The sequence below is a fragment of the Podarcis gaigeae genome, assembly GCF_964106915.1.
Source record: "Podarcis gaigeae genome assembly, chromosome: 8".
Lineage (NCBI taxonomy): Eukaryota > Metazoa > Chordata > Lepidosauria > Squamata > Lacertidae > Podarcis > Podarcis gaigeae.
The window spans coordinates 4,113,016-4,128,933 of record NC_139684.1 but is presented as its reverse complement, the minus strand read 5'-3'; the positions used below and the strand labels follow the sequence as shown (position 1 = coordinate 4,128,933).

At 44.3% G+C, this 15,918-nt stretch overlaps 1 protein-coding gene and 1 long non-coding RNA gene across 4 annotated transcripts in view; both read right to left on the bottom strand.

Annotated features, from left to right (window-relative positions):
• Window positions 1–15,918, bottom strand: part of LOC310851240 — a 984,470-nt gene that overhangs the window by 592,679 nt on the left and 375,873 nt on the right. The window lies entirely within an intron of this gene.
• The window catches only part of LOC310851174 (tetraspanin-15-like), an 83,708-nt gene that overhangs the window by 62,560 nt on the left and 5,230 nt on the right, over window positions 1–15,918 (bottom strand). For all 3 annotated transcript variants that reach the window (XM_083753395.1, XM_083753397.1, XM_083753396.1), the window contains exon 2: window positions 1,079–1,264. In XM_083753395.1, coding sequence (XP_083609521.1) covers window positions 1,079–1,264 — 186 coding nt within the window. The remainder of the gene's footprint in view (window positions 1–1,078; window positions 1,265–15,918) is intronic.

Sequence of the window (15,918 nt, the reverse complement as noted above, 5' to 3'; positions counted from 1 at the left end):
TTAGAGCCCACCTAAACAACAGCACTCCTGCCAACCTAGCAGTTCGAAAGCATGTCAAAGTGCAAGTAGATAAATAGGTACCACTCCGGCGGGAAGGTAAACGGCGTTTCTGTGCGCTGCTCTGGTTCGCCAGAAGCGGCTTAGTCCTGCTGGCCACATGACCCAGAAGCTGTATGCCGGCTCCCTCGGCCAATAAAGTGAGATGAGCGCCGCAACCCCAGAGTCGGCCACGACTGGACCTAATGGTCAGGGGTTCCTTTACCTTTACCTTTAAACAACAGCAAGGAGGAGGCAAGGCACTCCACAGCCATGGGGCCACCACAGAAAAGGCTGAATCTCTCGTGCCCAACAGCCTGACTTCTCCCTCCCTCCCCACATCACCCATCTTGGCAGGTTTAACATGGGTGAAGGTGGTCCTTCAAGTAACTTGACTCCAAACTGTTAGGGGCCATAAATGTAACCAGCAGAACTATGAATTGAACCTGGAAGGATACAGATAGCCTCTTATACGAACAGAATTGGTGTAATAATGTCTGAGCATTTGGCGCCTGTTGACACCTGGCCCATGCAGACCCTCTCTGTGCCCACTGAACTGTCATATATCAGAGGGAAGGAGCAGCAGTAAATTCTCAACACCTCGAGAACTACTAACTGTTGAGGGAGTTGGATATGTTTAGTCTGGAGAAGACTGAGATGACAGCCACCATGAAATTTCTGAAGGGCTGTTACTTGGGAGAGAGCGCCAGCTAGTTTTCTGCTGCTCCAGAGGGGAGGACCCAAACCAATGGATTCAAATGACAGAGGGGAGATTCTGACTGAACCTTAGGAAGACGTTTCTGATGGCAAGAGCTGTTTGGCAGTGGAACAGAATCCCATGGAAAGTGGTGGACTCCCCTTCATTGGAGGTTTTTAAGCAGAGGTTGGATGGCCATCAGGAATTATTTAGCTGTGACTCCTGCACTGCAGTGGGTTGGGCTGGATGACCCTTGGGGTCCTTCCACCTCTGCAGTTCTATGATTCTATGAATTTTGGAGCTGGAAGAGTTCCAGGAGTGGAGGAAGGGGGGAAGCAGCCTTACTGTTTTCAGCAGCGTCCGGTTGTCTCGGAGGGAGCCCACCATCCCAATGAAGGAAACAGCAAACATTGTTATGCCGAGGAGGAGGAGAATCAGCGCTGGTGCAAGGAAGATCCCTTCCAGGGTCCGGTGCTTCTGCCTTTCCACTTCGGCATAGATGCCAATGCACAATATCACGAGGCCAATGATCTGCAAAGAGGGAGGGAGGAAGGGGAAACATCTGTCACAAGGTTGCAGGGCTTTGGGAGTGAATGCCATTAACAACATCAGAAGAGTCTGCAGGATCAGGCCATTGCTGCGTCTGACTGTGGAGGCAGAGCAGAGCCACTGTGGCCAGTAGCCATCAATAGCTTTGCCCTCCATAGGTTTGTCTAATCCTCTTTTAAAGTCATCTAAGTTGGTGGTCATCACTGCCTCCTGTGGGAGTGAGTTCCATAGTTCAATAAGGTCTATTTTATCTGTCCCAAATCTTCCAACATTCACCTTCATTGGATTTCTAGCATTATGAGAGAGGAAGAAGAACTTTGCTCTATCTGCATCATTTTATAAACTTCTATCATGCTGCCTTATTCACCTTGTCTTTAAACCTAAAAACCAAAAACGCTGCAACCCTTCCTCATGGGGGAGACTTTCCACCCTCTTGATCATTTGGTTGCTCTTTTCCAAACTTTTTCCAACTCAGTGGCAGACCTTGGGGTCTCAGGTTTCAGCGCCCCCTGTGTGATGCCATAATTAGGTCTCCCTGCATCTCACACTCCATTCTAAATCATTGTTGTGACATCCCCTGTGGTGTCAGTGTGACCAAACCAGTCATGGTCCCCTAAATCTGCCTCTGTCCAACTCTACAATATCCATTTTGAGGTGAGGAACCCATAACTGTACATGTTCTAGAACCAAGACAAAATTGCCAAGTTTGCTGTTCTTGCTGCCCAGCGCAGTTCCACTTCCTTTTACATCCTGACCTGCCTAAACAGAGCAAGAGAGGGAGGCAGAGAAAGGGTTCAGAACAGGGTGGATTTGATTTAAATCACTAGTCAGTAAGACTTGATTTAAATCTTTTTCTTTCCTTTTTTTACAGAAAGACTCGTTCTTGTTGGTATAATCTTAATATTTACAACCAGATCACGGTTTCATTTTTGGAATAATATATTTTCAGAGTAGTTTTTACAGTTATATCAAAAATTACTGATTTGGTTATACTATTAGAAATACAGACAGATAATTATGAAATTACTGTGAGGTTTAATAAGTTAACTGTTTGTATTTGGACAACTTTTCTGCTGTACTTTATTGAAGGAGAAAAATAATTATTTCCTTAATAACAATTTAAACAATTTATTTAACTAAAACAATAACATTATAGCATATGTATCCATGTTTGTTAACTGATGTGGTTAAACGGTTTAAAAAAACACCAAAAAAACTTTGAGTTTTAGCACACATGAAAAACGTAAAACAAATCCTTGTTTTCCGATGAATAGCCTTTGGACTATAATGTAACTTAAACAGAAAACTATCTTTAGAAAGATTTTCCCTCCAAAAGCATTTTATTTTAAAAATCCAATTTAATAAAAGAAATCTGATTTAAATTAAAAAATCTGATTTTTTAATATACTTTTTAAAATCATTGATTTTTATCCACCCTGGTTCAGAAACATCATGAAGGGAGGAGGAAGCAGGTGCCCATGGGACCCACTAGGCATGCTGAACCCTGGTCCCACTGCGGAGACGATGCAGGTTTCCTTGTACCCACCTGCCAGCATGGCTGCTACAGGGGCACAAGATGGCAGCTGCTTTTCCCTTTGCCTCAGCACCACAAGCAGCTGGTGTTGCAGAAAAGGCCTGAAGTGCCACTGAGTTGCCTCGGCGCTCTCAGTCTGTTTGGGAATCTCAGGGAGATGTTGGAAAGCTCCCCCCCCCCCCCCCTAGGTTGCATGAATTAATATTTTAAATGCTAGAGACTGTGTGGCTGAAACTCGAAGCTACAGGGGCTGACAATGGAGATTTAGCTGGGATGGGCTACAGGGAACTATCTGGAATCAAAGTCATTTTTAGCTTGGCCACCTGGAAAAAAAAAATAGAGGGGCACAGGAGGAGGAAAGTGCCTCACTTGGGAATTTCTACGTACCAAAGCATCTTTTGGGTCAAGCTGGATGCACAGTTCCATTAAATGCCTCTAGGCTTTGCCCCACTTCTAAACAGGGATACCCAAATAGGGCTGATGCCATTATGCATGGGAAAGGGGGTGTCAATCCTTTCCCCCACAGTACTGATGAAGCCCCCTTCGCAGTGGTATCAGCCCTGCAAGGGAGGCTCCAGAAAGCAGCTGTTTAAGGCAAGCAGCTGCAGGAGTAGAGGAGGCAGCAGAGAGGGACAGACCTCATTCAACACAATTTGCACTGGGACTTTCTCCTGTAAAACCTGAGTCACACTGAACAGCAAGAACCTGCCCCCCCCCCCAACCCTGCAGCCTTAATGTGCATCTGTGCTAGCTTTTTGTTCAACACTTTGCGTGACCTATTGGAGCTGCAGCATTGAGCATGGAAGAGTTCCAGCAAGGTTGGAAACAAAATATTTTAAAAGGATGAACCAGAAGGTTAATGAAGTAATTGTTTTAATAAAAAAATTGAGATGAACAAAGAACAGTTAATTAGCTTCCAAAAGGCTACAGACATTACTCTTATTCATGGCATATTCACAGCTCACCTGCTGCCCAGTTCTCAAAAGCAAAGCAAAAATTATTGCTCAGTTTAAGAGATGGCAGGACATCCCCAGCTCCTGGATACTGCAACTGGCACTCAGGACAGACATCCGCTTCATCAGCAATGTGTGACACATTTTTCATTCCGTCCCTTTTTCTGGCTTATTCTGTCTCCCTTGCCGAAACCCTCAAATTTGTAATGGCTTGAAGCCTGGAGTGCCAGAGTTGCAAAGTCAATGCTGGGACACCCTCAGTCACTTACAGCAATGAGAGAACTTTTTGAATTTGGGAAATATTAAGTGGAGTGCAAACAATTTGAGGTGCTTGCAAAACACTCACACAGCCTGCTTGGGGGTGGGCACCTTGGAGAGAGCTCTATGATAAGCCCTGCATTGGGGAGCACCAACATTATCCCATTTCAGTTAAAGGCATTGAACTACAATTGTTCATTAGCAAGAATACAAAAGTAAGATTGTCTGAAAACTTGGAATGGATGGAACTGACTCCTCTGAGATCATACACATCAAGCTGGTCTTTGAGAAAATGTTCTTTACAAGAATAATTCTACCATAGCCACCATTATAGGAATAACAGGCCCCTCTTGACTTGAATAAGGCATATTTTGAAGCAATTTGTTACAATCTGATGTGTTGCCTGCACATCTGTCAAGTCTGCTTAAATCTACCCCTGTATGTTGGCACCAACTGAAGCTGAAAAAATGGTCTCTCACATGCCTTACCCATTTGTCCTAGCCTGAATTATCAGGAAGATGCTCTAAAAAGCCTTCCCTGGTGCCCTCCAGATGCTGGCTGGGGCAGATGGGAAGAGAGAGTCCAAAACCTCTGGAGGGCACCAGGTTGGGGAAGGCTATTCTAAATCCTGGCACGGTCACCCTCAAGGATGCATTTGATCCAACACTCTGCTTCCCACAGCAGTGAATCAGATGCATACTCAGGAAGTAGATGGTGGCTTGCCTGGTTTGTACCCATCACCTGGCTCCCAGATATTAGAGTAGAGAAGTTGCATGTCATAGCTGCCAAGGCGATTTTTTTTACTTGTTCATATCCCATGTTGAGTAGGATCTGCAAGGTGAAGCCTAGAGTTGTCATTGTGTTTATCACTGTGCATTTACATGTCACTTGGAAACCATCTTTAATAGTTAAGAGAGCAAGGCCACACGGGATGAAGCATAGTCTTAGCCAGTAATTTAGTGTGGCGATCCATACTCTGGCCTCAATTCTTACAAATCCAGTTTTGAGATGTATGGTAGCATTGGAGACGTGTTTGGGAACTTCAGATATTTGCCCACTTTTCTCAAAGGCATAGTAGATGGAAAGAATGCAAGTTCCACAAATTTCTGTTCAAGAAGTAGTTGTCAAAGCAGTTCACGTGGGAAAATTGAGCAACAATTAAAACCTCCTTAACAATCACAGTTCTAAGTTTCCACCTCAGTGACCTCTGAACTCTTCCTTGAGTGTTTAGCACTGGAACTAGCAACTGCTCCACAGAACTTGGCTTTTGGATCTTTTTGTGGCTGGCTGTTGAAGCCCTGGGAGGAATGCTGGGATGCACAATACCCCACCCCACCCTCTAGTTGCCCTGCTAGGCTCATAGTGCTCACAGAGGAGTAGTTCTGTAGGTACACTCGTGAGCACCAAGCCCACATAAGAAGACTATGGTGCCATAAGAGGGCAAAGGACTTTTCTTCCGGTGGGCAGATACTATCAATTGATTTTGGCTCTCAGAAGGCAACATGTGGGGTGTTCTTGAGATGGCCAGGAAGCTAGAAGAGCAACTGGGCTGGGGGTGTCTGGGGTGAATACCAGACCTTCATGGATAAGCTAGAACTCTCTTCCCAGTGCACCTGGATTGCACCACCTCTCTCTCTCTTCCTCATTGTACCTTCTGAAATGTCACTACTTCCTTGCTTTCTTTAGCTCAACCTTAACTACACTTTTCTTCTCATCTTCAATTGAAATGAAGCTCAAGTAGGTACAAATTGATTAATTCATCACACACACACACACACACAGAGAGAGAGAGAGAGAGAGAGAGAGAGAGAGAGAGAGAGAGGTTTGGATAAAAAGATTCTCAAGGCAGGAACATTGGAGGAAGACTTTTCTCCATTTGCTACATCTACAGCATTTGCTCTTGACTCTCATCCCAACAGCGATTAAGTTGATGGACGACAATTGGCCTCCTTCACTTGCATACATCTGACTGAAACTGGCAATTTGCTCTGAAGTGCTGTGCACTGTCAAAAAACCATGTACTTTATGTCTATCATCTCTGAACTGTGGTAATGAAGAAGGGCAAATGGGTTGCCTTTCAGCCATCTTAATCCAGCAAAGAAACAAACCAAGCAATGGAGATTTGGACAAACAGCTTTCTAAGGCTTCCACAAGCACTGCAAGAAAGAACCTCAAAGTAAATTCCAACACTCCCTCAGCATCCAATATACAATTTGGCTAGTATTTCTAACAATCCTGCTCTATTTCAGAAGCCCTGGAACATCATCTGCTCCTGGAAGGTCAACACCAAAAAAGTATTTGTGAACATGTGTCTGTCACAAGATTAGCTATCAGAGGCTCCCAGGACACTTGTAGGCTGTCAGTATTTGCAGAGGGGACCCACAAATGCACATTGTGCAATTGAAGTGGATTTGCTCTTGCACAACAAACCTGCTTCCATTTTGCAGGAAGGAGAGTGACAGAAAAGTGCACTGGAAAGTGTGGGGTGATAATGGCTGGACATGAAGCTCACCATAAAACAAAGCAGAATGTATACTCAATGAAACAGTGGATGTCCTTTAACATCTTCAGACATTTTGTGCAAACAAAAGTGGGTGAATCAGTTGTTTGGATGCAACCACAGAGGCAAGCAGCCAAGTAGGACTAGTCCCACCTCACTATCAGCTCAGCCTCTCAAGAAGAAACAGTTTGACAATGGAATTCTGGCCAGTGAAGAAATAAGAGGGTGTTTTTTTACAAGCTGTGTCTGCAGTGAGAGAGAATCTGTTCTGTCTACGAAAGGCCCTAGATTTAACCCCCAGCATCTTCAGGTGGGGCTGGGAGAAACCAGGAGAACTCCAGCTAGCCAGTGCAGACCCTCCAGGTGTCCCTGACTTCCAGGAACAGTCCCAGATTTACAGAAGCCACCCTGGAATGTCCTGCTTTTCCTTCGGACATCCCTATTTTCATTGGAGAAATGTCGGAAGCTTTGTGCTGTGTGGGCAATACTGAGATTGACTAAGGCAGCTTCCTGTATTCCTGAGAATAAGGGCGGGAGGCTCCTGACGGCAGGCTTACTCAACAAGTCTGCTGGTAAATGAAAACACCACAAATCTCCGGTATTCTCTGCTCACAAGAAACTGAACCAGCACAGCAGCCTCTGCCAATGTGGTACCCTCCAGATGTTGTTGGACTACAACTCCCATCAGGCCCAGCCAGCACATAGCCCAGGCCTACTCCTAGCACCCCCTAGGCAATCCCAATGCTCCCCAGAGGGCGCGACAGCCCACTTTCAGAACCACTGCAATAAATGCAAACAGGATGTTTACCATAGGCGAAGCCAGGATTTTTGTTAAGGGGGGGGGGACTGAACCTCAGTTGATATTTTGATTTGTTTAGGGCGGCAACTGTTCCTTGCCCCCCCCCCCCCCGGCTACACCCATGACGTTTACCTGCCTGGCTAGAAATGGCTTGCAAGGGGTGTAGAAAGACAGACCACCAGATGAGCTGGACTTCTGCAGAAGAATCTTTCGGAGACATTAGGTGCCAGAAAAGGACAGCATTCCCTGCCATGATTGTACTCTAAGTCAGCCTTGCCAAGGCTAATACAGGAGCATGAGAACATCCCTGCGTGGCCCATTCTGAAGAGAGATGTGCCTTACTCTGCTGCACTGCACACGTCTGCTGTGTTTTAATTCAAGTACAAGCCAGCTAAGTAAATCATAGTTAGCAATTAGCGACATAACATACCACAGGGAAGGATGAAATGGTCTTCTGCCCAGCAGATGCCAGATTAATTCCATTTTTAAAAGGTCAGTTATTTTGCCCAAGCAGCAGCAATTAACTGGCCATGCCTAATTAAATGGGCAGCTTTCTCTTTCTCTCTCATTTTGGCTACCAGACACCATGCTCTGCATCTCTCAGAATGTTTTCTCTAGACTAAAACACCTTGGGATGTGGTATGTGACTCTTGTCTCTGCAATGACTGTGGCTGCACAGAAACTCCATCCCATTTCAGCCTTGCTGGTGCTCTGCCTTACATCTGTTCTGTGCAAGTTTTATTTTAAAGGACAAGAAAGAAAGAAAGAAAGAAAGAAAGAAAGAAAGAAAGAAAGAAAGAAAGAGAAAAAGAAAGTCTACATCTAACTTGTATGCATTTTGAATACACACACACCCAGCCCATTTCACATACAAGTGTATGTGGAATATACATTTGTGTGCACCCTTTTTGCACACCAAAAGTGCACAGCAAATCCAGGTAAGTGCACAATCTGGCTGGGAGCTGCATTCTAATCTGCAGGCAAGTTCAGAAGCATTGGATTGGCCTGGTCTGCTGAAAGAAGTAGGCCCAAAAATGTCTCATTCAGAACTCTGAGCCCTCCTCTATATAAACTGCAGCACAATATATTCTAAGAAGTTGCACCAATTAAATCTGAAGGTGGAAGATGGGCAAAGTTACATTTTTTTTACATTCCTCTTAAGAAGAACAAGATATGAACTACCTGCAAGTGGAGATCTAACACAGAATGGAAGAGGCTGGGTTAAAAACTACCTTTCTACCTGCAAGGCTAAAAAAATCCCCCCAAAAACCATGTATGGCAAAAGTTTATTCTCCCTTCTCACCTGACACAGAGCATCCTAGCATCCTAGTCTGCTGAATGTGTAAACCAATTCTAAGCTCCTACAGAAGTTTTAGTTAGACCCATAGCAGTTGCCAGGGCATTACCACATTCACCTCTACATAGTTCCAGCCTTATTTCAAACATCATGACATATCAAAATATTGTGATGTTTATCTGGTGATATATCGTGATATGGAAAACCAGGTATCGCCCAGCCCTATAACGTGACCATGTTGATGAAGGGTCTGGAAACTGAGCCTCATGAGGAGCGACTGAGGGAGTTAGGGATGTTTAGCCTGGAGAAGATGGAGTATGATAGCCCTCTTCAAATATCTAAAGGGCTGTCCCATGGAAGATGGAGCAAGCTTGTTCTCTGCTGCTGCAGATGGTAGGACCCAAACCAATGGATTCAAATGACAAGAAAGGAAATTCCTACCAGACATTAGGAAGAACTTTCTGACCGTAAAAGCTGTTTGACAGTGGAACAGGCTCCCTTGGATGGGGGTGGATTTTCCTTCATTGGAAGTTTTGAAGCAGAAATTGGATGGCCATCTGCCTGCAGGAGGTGGGACTAAATGGCCCTTGTGGTCTCCACAATTCTATGATTCAAATTCCCTTGGGCATGGAAATATCTCTTTACCTGTTCAGCACAAAATGAACCATGAAGCCTCCTCAACGTCAGGAACCACGGGGAAGCTTACACATGGCAAATGTGCCTAGAAGCCCCTGCAGACTTCTGTGCTAAATATGCAAAGGTCTGAAGATGACTCTTGACATGCAGACGTGTTGGCGAGACATGGCCCCAAACCGTCACCCCACTTTAAGCTGGCGGGTGTTCAGGCAAACACCTGAACAAGGCCACAATGGCTGTAACTCGGACCCATGCTAGGCTTGAGGGTGGGTGCTGCTGCCAGGATGGAGAGGCCACCTATCTGCCACATCTCCACTAGGCGTCCAATCTGGTGGCTGCTTTGGGTTGGAGGATGAAATTCCAAAGAGTTTATCTCAGGGAAGACCTTACTTGGAAAATCAATACAACCCAGGTAGTTAAGAAAGCCCAACAGAGACTCCATCTCCTCAGAGTATTGCGGAAGAACGATGTCAATCAACATTTGATGATCTCCTTCTACTGGTCCACAATAGAAAGTGTCCCTTCATACTGCATCACAGTGTGGTACGCTGGTTTGACATCAACTGATAGGAAGTGCCTACAGAGGGTGGTGAATACTGCATAGGATATTATGGGCTGTCCCGTGAATCCGCTGGATGAAATAGCGGAAGAACGTTGCCTCAGGAGAGTGAGGAAAATTCTCAGGGATGATTCACACCCTGGCCGGCACTTTCTTGATCTCCTGCCCTCAGGCAGAAGATATAGAAGCATGATTAGTCGCACCAACAGGGTAAAGAACAGCTTCTCTCCGTGGGCTGTTAGGCTGCTGAATGAAAAGATAACAACAGGGCAACTGACTTTCGGGTTTGGTGGGTGTACGTCAGTAAACAAGGGGAATTAAGACTAAGAGAGCTGAGTGGGGGGGAGCTCGTGTAATCTCACTGTACACAAGTTGTACAAGTGACAATAAAGTCAATTTCAATCTCCACTAAGTGTTCAATCTGGTGGCTGCTTTGGGTTGGACGAGGAAAAGCAAACAGAAAAACTTAATGGCTCAGTCCAGACCAAATGGCATGGGGCTCTGGTGACCTTGGGGCAAGGCAGCCTCCACTTCTGATTGTGGATGTCTAGGCTGGGGTATTCAACGAGGGCCAGGGGGTCCAAGGATCACATCTCACCTCAGCCACGGAGCTCACTATGTGGCCTTGGGACAGACAGGCCTCCTCAGCCATGTTTCCTGCACAGGGTCACTGTGAAGGCAAGACTGGCTGGGAGCCCCAACCCATCCACTCTGAAGCACCTTGGAGGGAGGGCCAAATGAAAACACAATGAGAAGAAAATGACTCCGAAGCTCATAGCTGGGGCTGGCTTGCTTCGTTTCCCACAAACCTCCTCCCTGCCTTAGATTTTCTACAGCGGAACTTTTCTACAATGTGAATTTAATTAGTGCTCGGCTGTCAGAAGAACAATTTGGAAGATGTTGCTTCTCCCGGCACACACTCCATTATACTACTCCTCATAAAAGTTTGCCAGTAAACCCTCCATAATTGCACAGCAGTTGCACAGAGATCTTCTTTTATGTATTGCGAACAGAAGTTGCAGCAGCCTTCCAAGGCAGGAGATATATCACATTCATGACAAGATGCAGGCCTGCAGCAGGTTTCAATTTCCCTTGTCGCAAAATGGCAATGTCTATGGAATTAACCAATCAACATTTACCTGGTTCTGGAAAGCCATCCTGTTTAGCAACCTGAGCTGTTGATGTTGCTGCTTGTCGTTCTCAAGTTTTGATTGCATCTGTTGTGTTTCTATGATATTGACAGCCATCTTTGGAGGCCTATGCCCACCCAACGGTGGCACATAAATAATTTTATAAATAAAAATAAAACACAACTGTAAGGCTTATCCAAAAGCCCAGAATTCAGAATCATATGAACATCTTTTAAAAAACACTGCTAAAGCCACTAAAAAGTTGACTAACCCAAACTTCACAGTTGCTACTGAAAATCACTCAAGTAAAATTAAACTGTACATACAATTTTAAATGCATGATAACCAAGCATTGTGTGCCTGGGAGGGAGAAGAGGAGTAAAGAGAAGATAAGATGGATTTTTTTTGCTGTCAGGGGTCCTTGCTCTTAGCTAGCTGCATGGCAGGCAGCTGATTCAGCAGGTGAAGCTTTTCTGCCTCAAGGTCAGAAAAAAGAGCTGTATCTGCTGAATTTCTGCCTGCCTCCTAGGCCAGTGGGGAAACAACAGCTTGATGACTTCCAACCATTAACATCAACAGAGCTAACACAATACGATAGCTCATATGTAGCTGATACAGCTGTTCAGAGTAGAATTATGTTCAAATGCCTTTTGCTACAGTTAGCTTCCATTCCAAGCAACTTCCTGGTTCACAGTTCAGTCTCTAGGCCACAACACAACACATATGCAGCCACTACAGATACTTTGCTGCATTCCTGAAGGAAATGCAAACCAACCTTGCAGAGCTCTGTACAGATGAGACCAGGCCTGGGGGTAGTGAAGTGAACTTTCCACGTTCTCAGCTTCCCAGTTTGATGGATTGCCTATATTTCTTTCTGAATACACATGTGCACACATGCATTCTCCCTCACCCTCAGTATTTAACTCTGGCAATCTCAAATGGGTTTTTTAAAAGCCTTTCCTGACAACCACTCACAAGCTCTTTAGCCACTTTCCTTGCTTTCAAGCAGCAGCAATTAAGACAAGGGGCAGGAGGGTTTGCTCTCCAGGCACCTCCACTCATTGGAAATGCTGCAGCTTAAAGTTGCCAGCGAACACAAGTGGATCCACTGCCTCACAGGAAATTCCTCTTCTTGAATGCTACAGGCCTGCCCAAAGTTTTCCTAACCCTAACCCAAGAATTAAGCAGCATTATATTATAATCAGCAAGAGTCATCTGTGAAGAGGAGAAAGCAAGCAAGTTCCTTCGCACAGCACCTGCATGGGGTCATTCCTCTCCTCCTTAATAATAATAATAATAATAATAATAATAATAATAATAATAATACCAGGGTGGATTTGATTTAAATCAAATCGATTTAAATCACAATTTAAATCACTAGTCAGTAAGACTTGATTTAAATCTTTGTCTTTCTTTTTTTACAGAAAGACTTGTTCTTGTTGGTATAATCTTAATATTTACAACCAGATCAAGGTTTCATTTTTGGAATAATGCATTTTCAGAGTAGTTTCTACAGTTATATCAAAAATTACTAATTTGGCTATACTGTTAGAAATACATAGACAGATAATTATGAAATTGTTGTAAGGTGTAATAAGTTAACTGTTTGTATTTGGACAACTTTTCTGATGTACTTTGTTGGAAGGAGAAAAATAACAATATAAACAATTTATTTAACTAAAACAAAAACATTATAGCATATGTATGCATATTTGTTAACTGATGTGATTAAATGGGATTTTTTTAAAAACAAACAAACCTTAGACTGAGTTTTAGCACACATGAAAAACGTAAAATAAATTCTTATTTCCTGATGAATAGCCTTTGGGGTATAATGTAACTTAAATAGAAAACTATCTTTAGAAAGATTTTCCTTCCAAAAGCATTTTATTTTAAAAATCCAATTAAAATTTTTTAAAAAATGATTTAAATTAAAAAATCTGATTTTTTAATATACTTTTTTAAATCATTGATTTTTATCCACCCTGGTTCAGAAACATCATGAAGGGAGGAGGAAGCAGGTGCCCATGTGACCCACTAGGCATGCTGAACCCTGGTCCCACTGCGGAGACGATGCAGGTTTCCTTGTACCCACCTGCCAGCATTTTTTTGTTTTTAATTTTCTAAAAAATCATTGATTTTTATCCACCCTGAATAAAACCTTACCCCTTCCTAGGGATGAGCAAACATGTCATTTTCAATTTCTCATTCTTCCAGTCTTAAGTTCGGCCTTCCACATTGCCACACCAGTTAGCAATCGTACAGCACAGTCACATCTTAGGCAACGGTTCTGTCCAAGAACCATATATGCCATAGATGCAAAAACGCATATACATATACACAAACTGCCCCTTTGGAACTGCCCCTGCATGAGCATCCCCAGCCTTACAGGGCCAGCGTGCTTAGTGGGACACACACACACACACACACACCCCAGCAAGGCAGACAGCTTTAAAGCATTTTTCACGCTGGGTTTGCTGGGATAGAGAATCAATATGAATCTGCTTGGGCACTGGCCAGCGTTGCCTCTGGCACATCTGAACAGACACCAGCTGTAGTAGATAGCGGAACATTGACTGCTGGCTTCTTCACAGGTGCACCTCCATGTACAAGCTGTGTGGGTTTTAGGTAATATCGCAGCTACAGAAACTTGTTTGTTAAATATGGTGCACTTGACCAACTTTTGACTCTGCTTGATGTTCCCGATCCCTAGCTGTGGCTCCTGGTTACCTCCACAATGTAACCTGGACCCTGACAAACCACTTGTTGTAACCAGAATCCTGCACCACCCACAGAAGCTGCTGAGCAGATCTTGCCCACCTTGGTTTGCCTATTGCACAACCATGGCCGTGAAGTTTTGGCTAACACACACTTGGCTATTTCTTGACTGGTGGTTTGAATGACAAAAGTGAAACAGAGGTAAAAACAGAGCTGGTGCCACAGCTAGGAAAGCTCCTGAGCCAGTGCGGTGTAGCCAGTGTGGTGTAGTGGTTAAGAACGGTAGTCTCGCAATCTGGGGAACCGGGTTCGCGTCTCTGCTCCTCCACATGCAACTGCTGGGTGACCTTGGGCCAGTCACACTTCTTTGAAGTCTCTCAGCCCCACTCACCTCACAGAGTGTTTGTTGTGGGGGAGGAAGGGAAAGGAGAATGTTAGCCGCTCTGAGACTCCTTAAAGGGAGTGAAAGGCGGGATATCAAATCCAAACTCCTCTTCTTCTTCTTCTGAGCTGTTGGGAAATTCCAATGGGGAGTTATAGGAAACAAATGGACTTACACACAAGTCCATTCACTGGTGGCCTCAAGCACTGCAAACCATCTCAGCCTCCACTCTACAGAGGGTGATGATGACGCTGACCTACAGGTTTGCTGGATGGATAAGCATCTTAAGTACATAGAGCTTTTAGGGGGAAAGCCCTTACTGAAAGTTCCTATGATAATTAGGGTGATTCTATGAGATGTAAACAATGTTAATGTCCATTGGGATCTCTGGTCCACTTATAGGCATTATGGATTGAAAGTTTCAGAATGCTAAATTATATTTTGCCCAATATTCACACCATAGATGCTTACTAATTGATTAAATTTATATAGTGTAGAATTTCACTTTCTGCTGGTTGTGTTTATTATATTTAAACAGAAGAGGGAAGCAAAAAACCCATCGCATCCTCCGAAAAGATCCTTTTCATTGTCCTGTCAACTGCACACACACACACACACACACACACACACAACAATCACCAAGGTAACAGAATGCAAATGAAGTTCTCTGTGCAACAGTGCCCCACTGACCAGGCTGAACTGCTCAAAACCACTGTGCAAACCACCTGCGGAACAGAGAGCATGTTTACATGATCAGAGGCTTATGTGGAACTTTCTTCCCTTAATGCTATTCCATGCCAGTGTTTGATAATCTGCAGTAAAACAGATGTTTGTTCAATTGGCATCTCCGTTTTCTGTGAGAGCTAATACAGCATTCTGCCATTATGTGGTGAGCATGTGTGCACACACGTGTGGGGTTTATGCCTACATGTGTGGATGCTAGAGACAGTGGACACAGGGTGGACAAAGACGCTTTAGTGATGCCCACTTTTAGATTGTTGCTTTTTGAACACTGGCCAGCAGCAGTATGGAACAACTGATTGGTTCAAAATTGGGAAAGGAGTACGACAAGGCTGTATATTGTCTCCCTGCTTATTTAACTTATATGCAGAATTCATCATGCGAAAGGCTGGGCTGGATGAATCCCTAGCCGGAATTAAGATTGCTGGAAGAAATATCAACAACCTCAGATATGCAGATGACACAACCTTGATGGCAGAAAGTGAGGAGGAATTAAAGAACCTTTTAATGAGGGTGAAAAAGGAGAGCGCAAAATATGGTCTGAAGCTCAACATCAAAAAAACGAAGATCATGGCCACTGGGCCCATCACCTCCTGGCAAACAGAAGGGGAAGAAATGGAAGCAGCGAGAGATTTTACTTTCTTGGGCTCCACGATCACTGCAGATGGTGACAGCAGTCACGAAATTAAAAGACATCTGCTTCTTGGGAGAAAAGCAATGACAAACCTAGACAGCATCTTAAAAAGCAGAGATATCACCTTGCCGTCAAAGGTCCATATAGTTAAAGCTATGGTTTTCCCAGTAGTGATGTATGGAAGTGAGAGCTGGACCATAAAGAAGGCTGATCGCCGAAGAATTGATGCCTTTGAATTATGGTGCTGGAGGAGACTCTTGAGAGTCCCATGGACGGCAAGAAGATCAAACCGATCCATTCTTAGGAAAACCAGCCCTGAGTTCTCACTGGAAGGACAGATCGTGAAGCTGAGGCTCCAATCCTTTGGCCACCTCATGAGAAGAGAAGACTCCCTGGAAAAGACCCTGATGTTGGGAAAGATGGAGGGCACAAGGAGAAGGGGACGACAGAGGACGAGATGGTTGGACAGTGTTCTTGGAGCTCCCAGCATGAGTC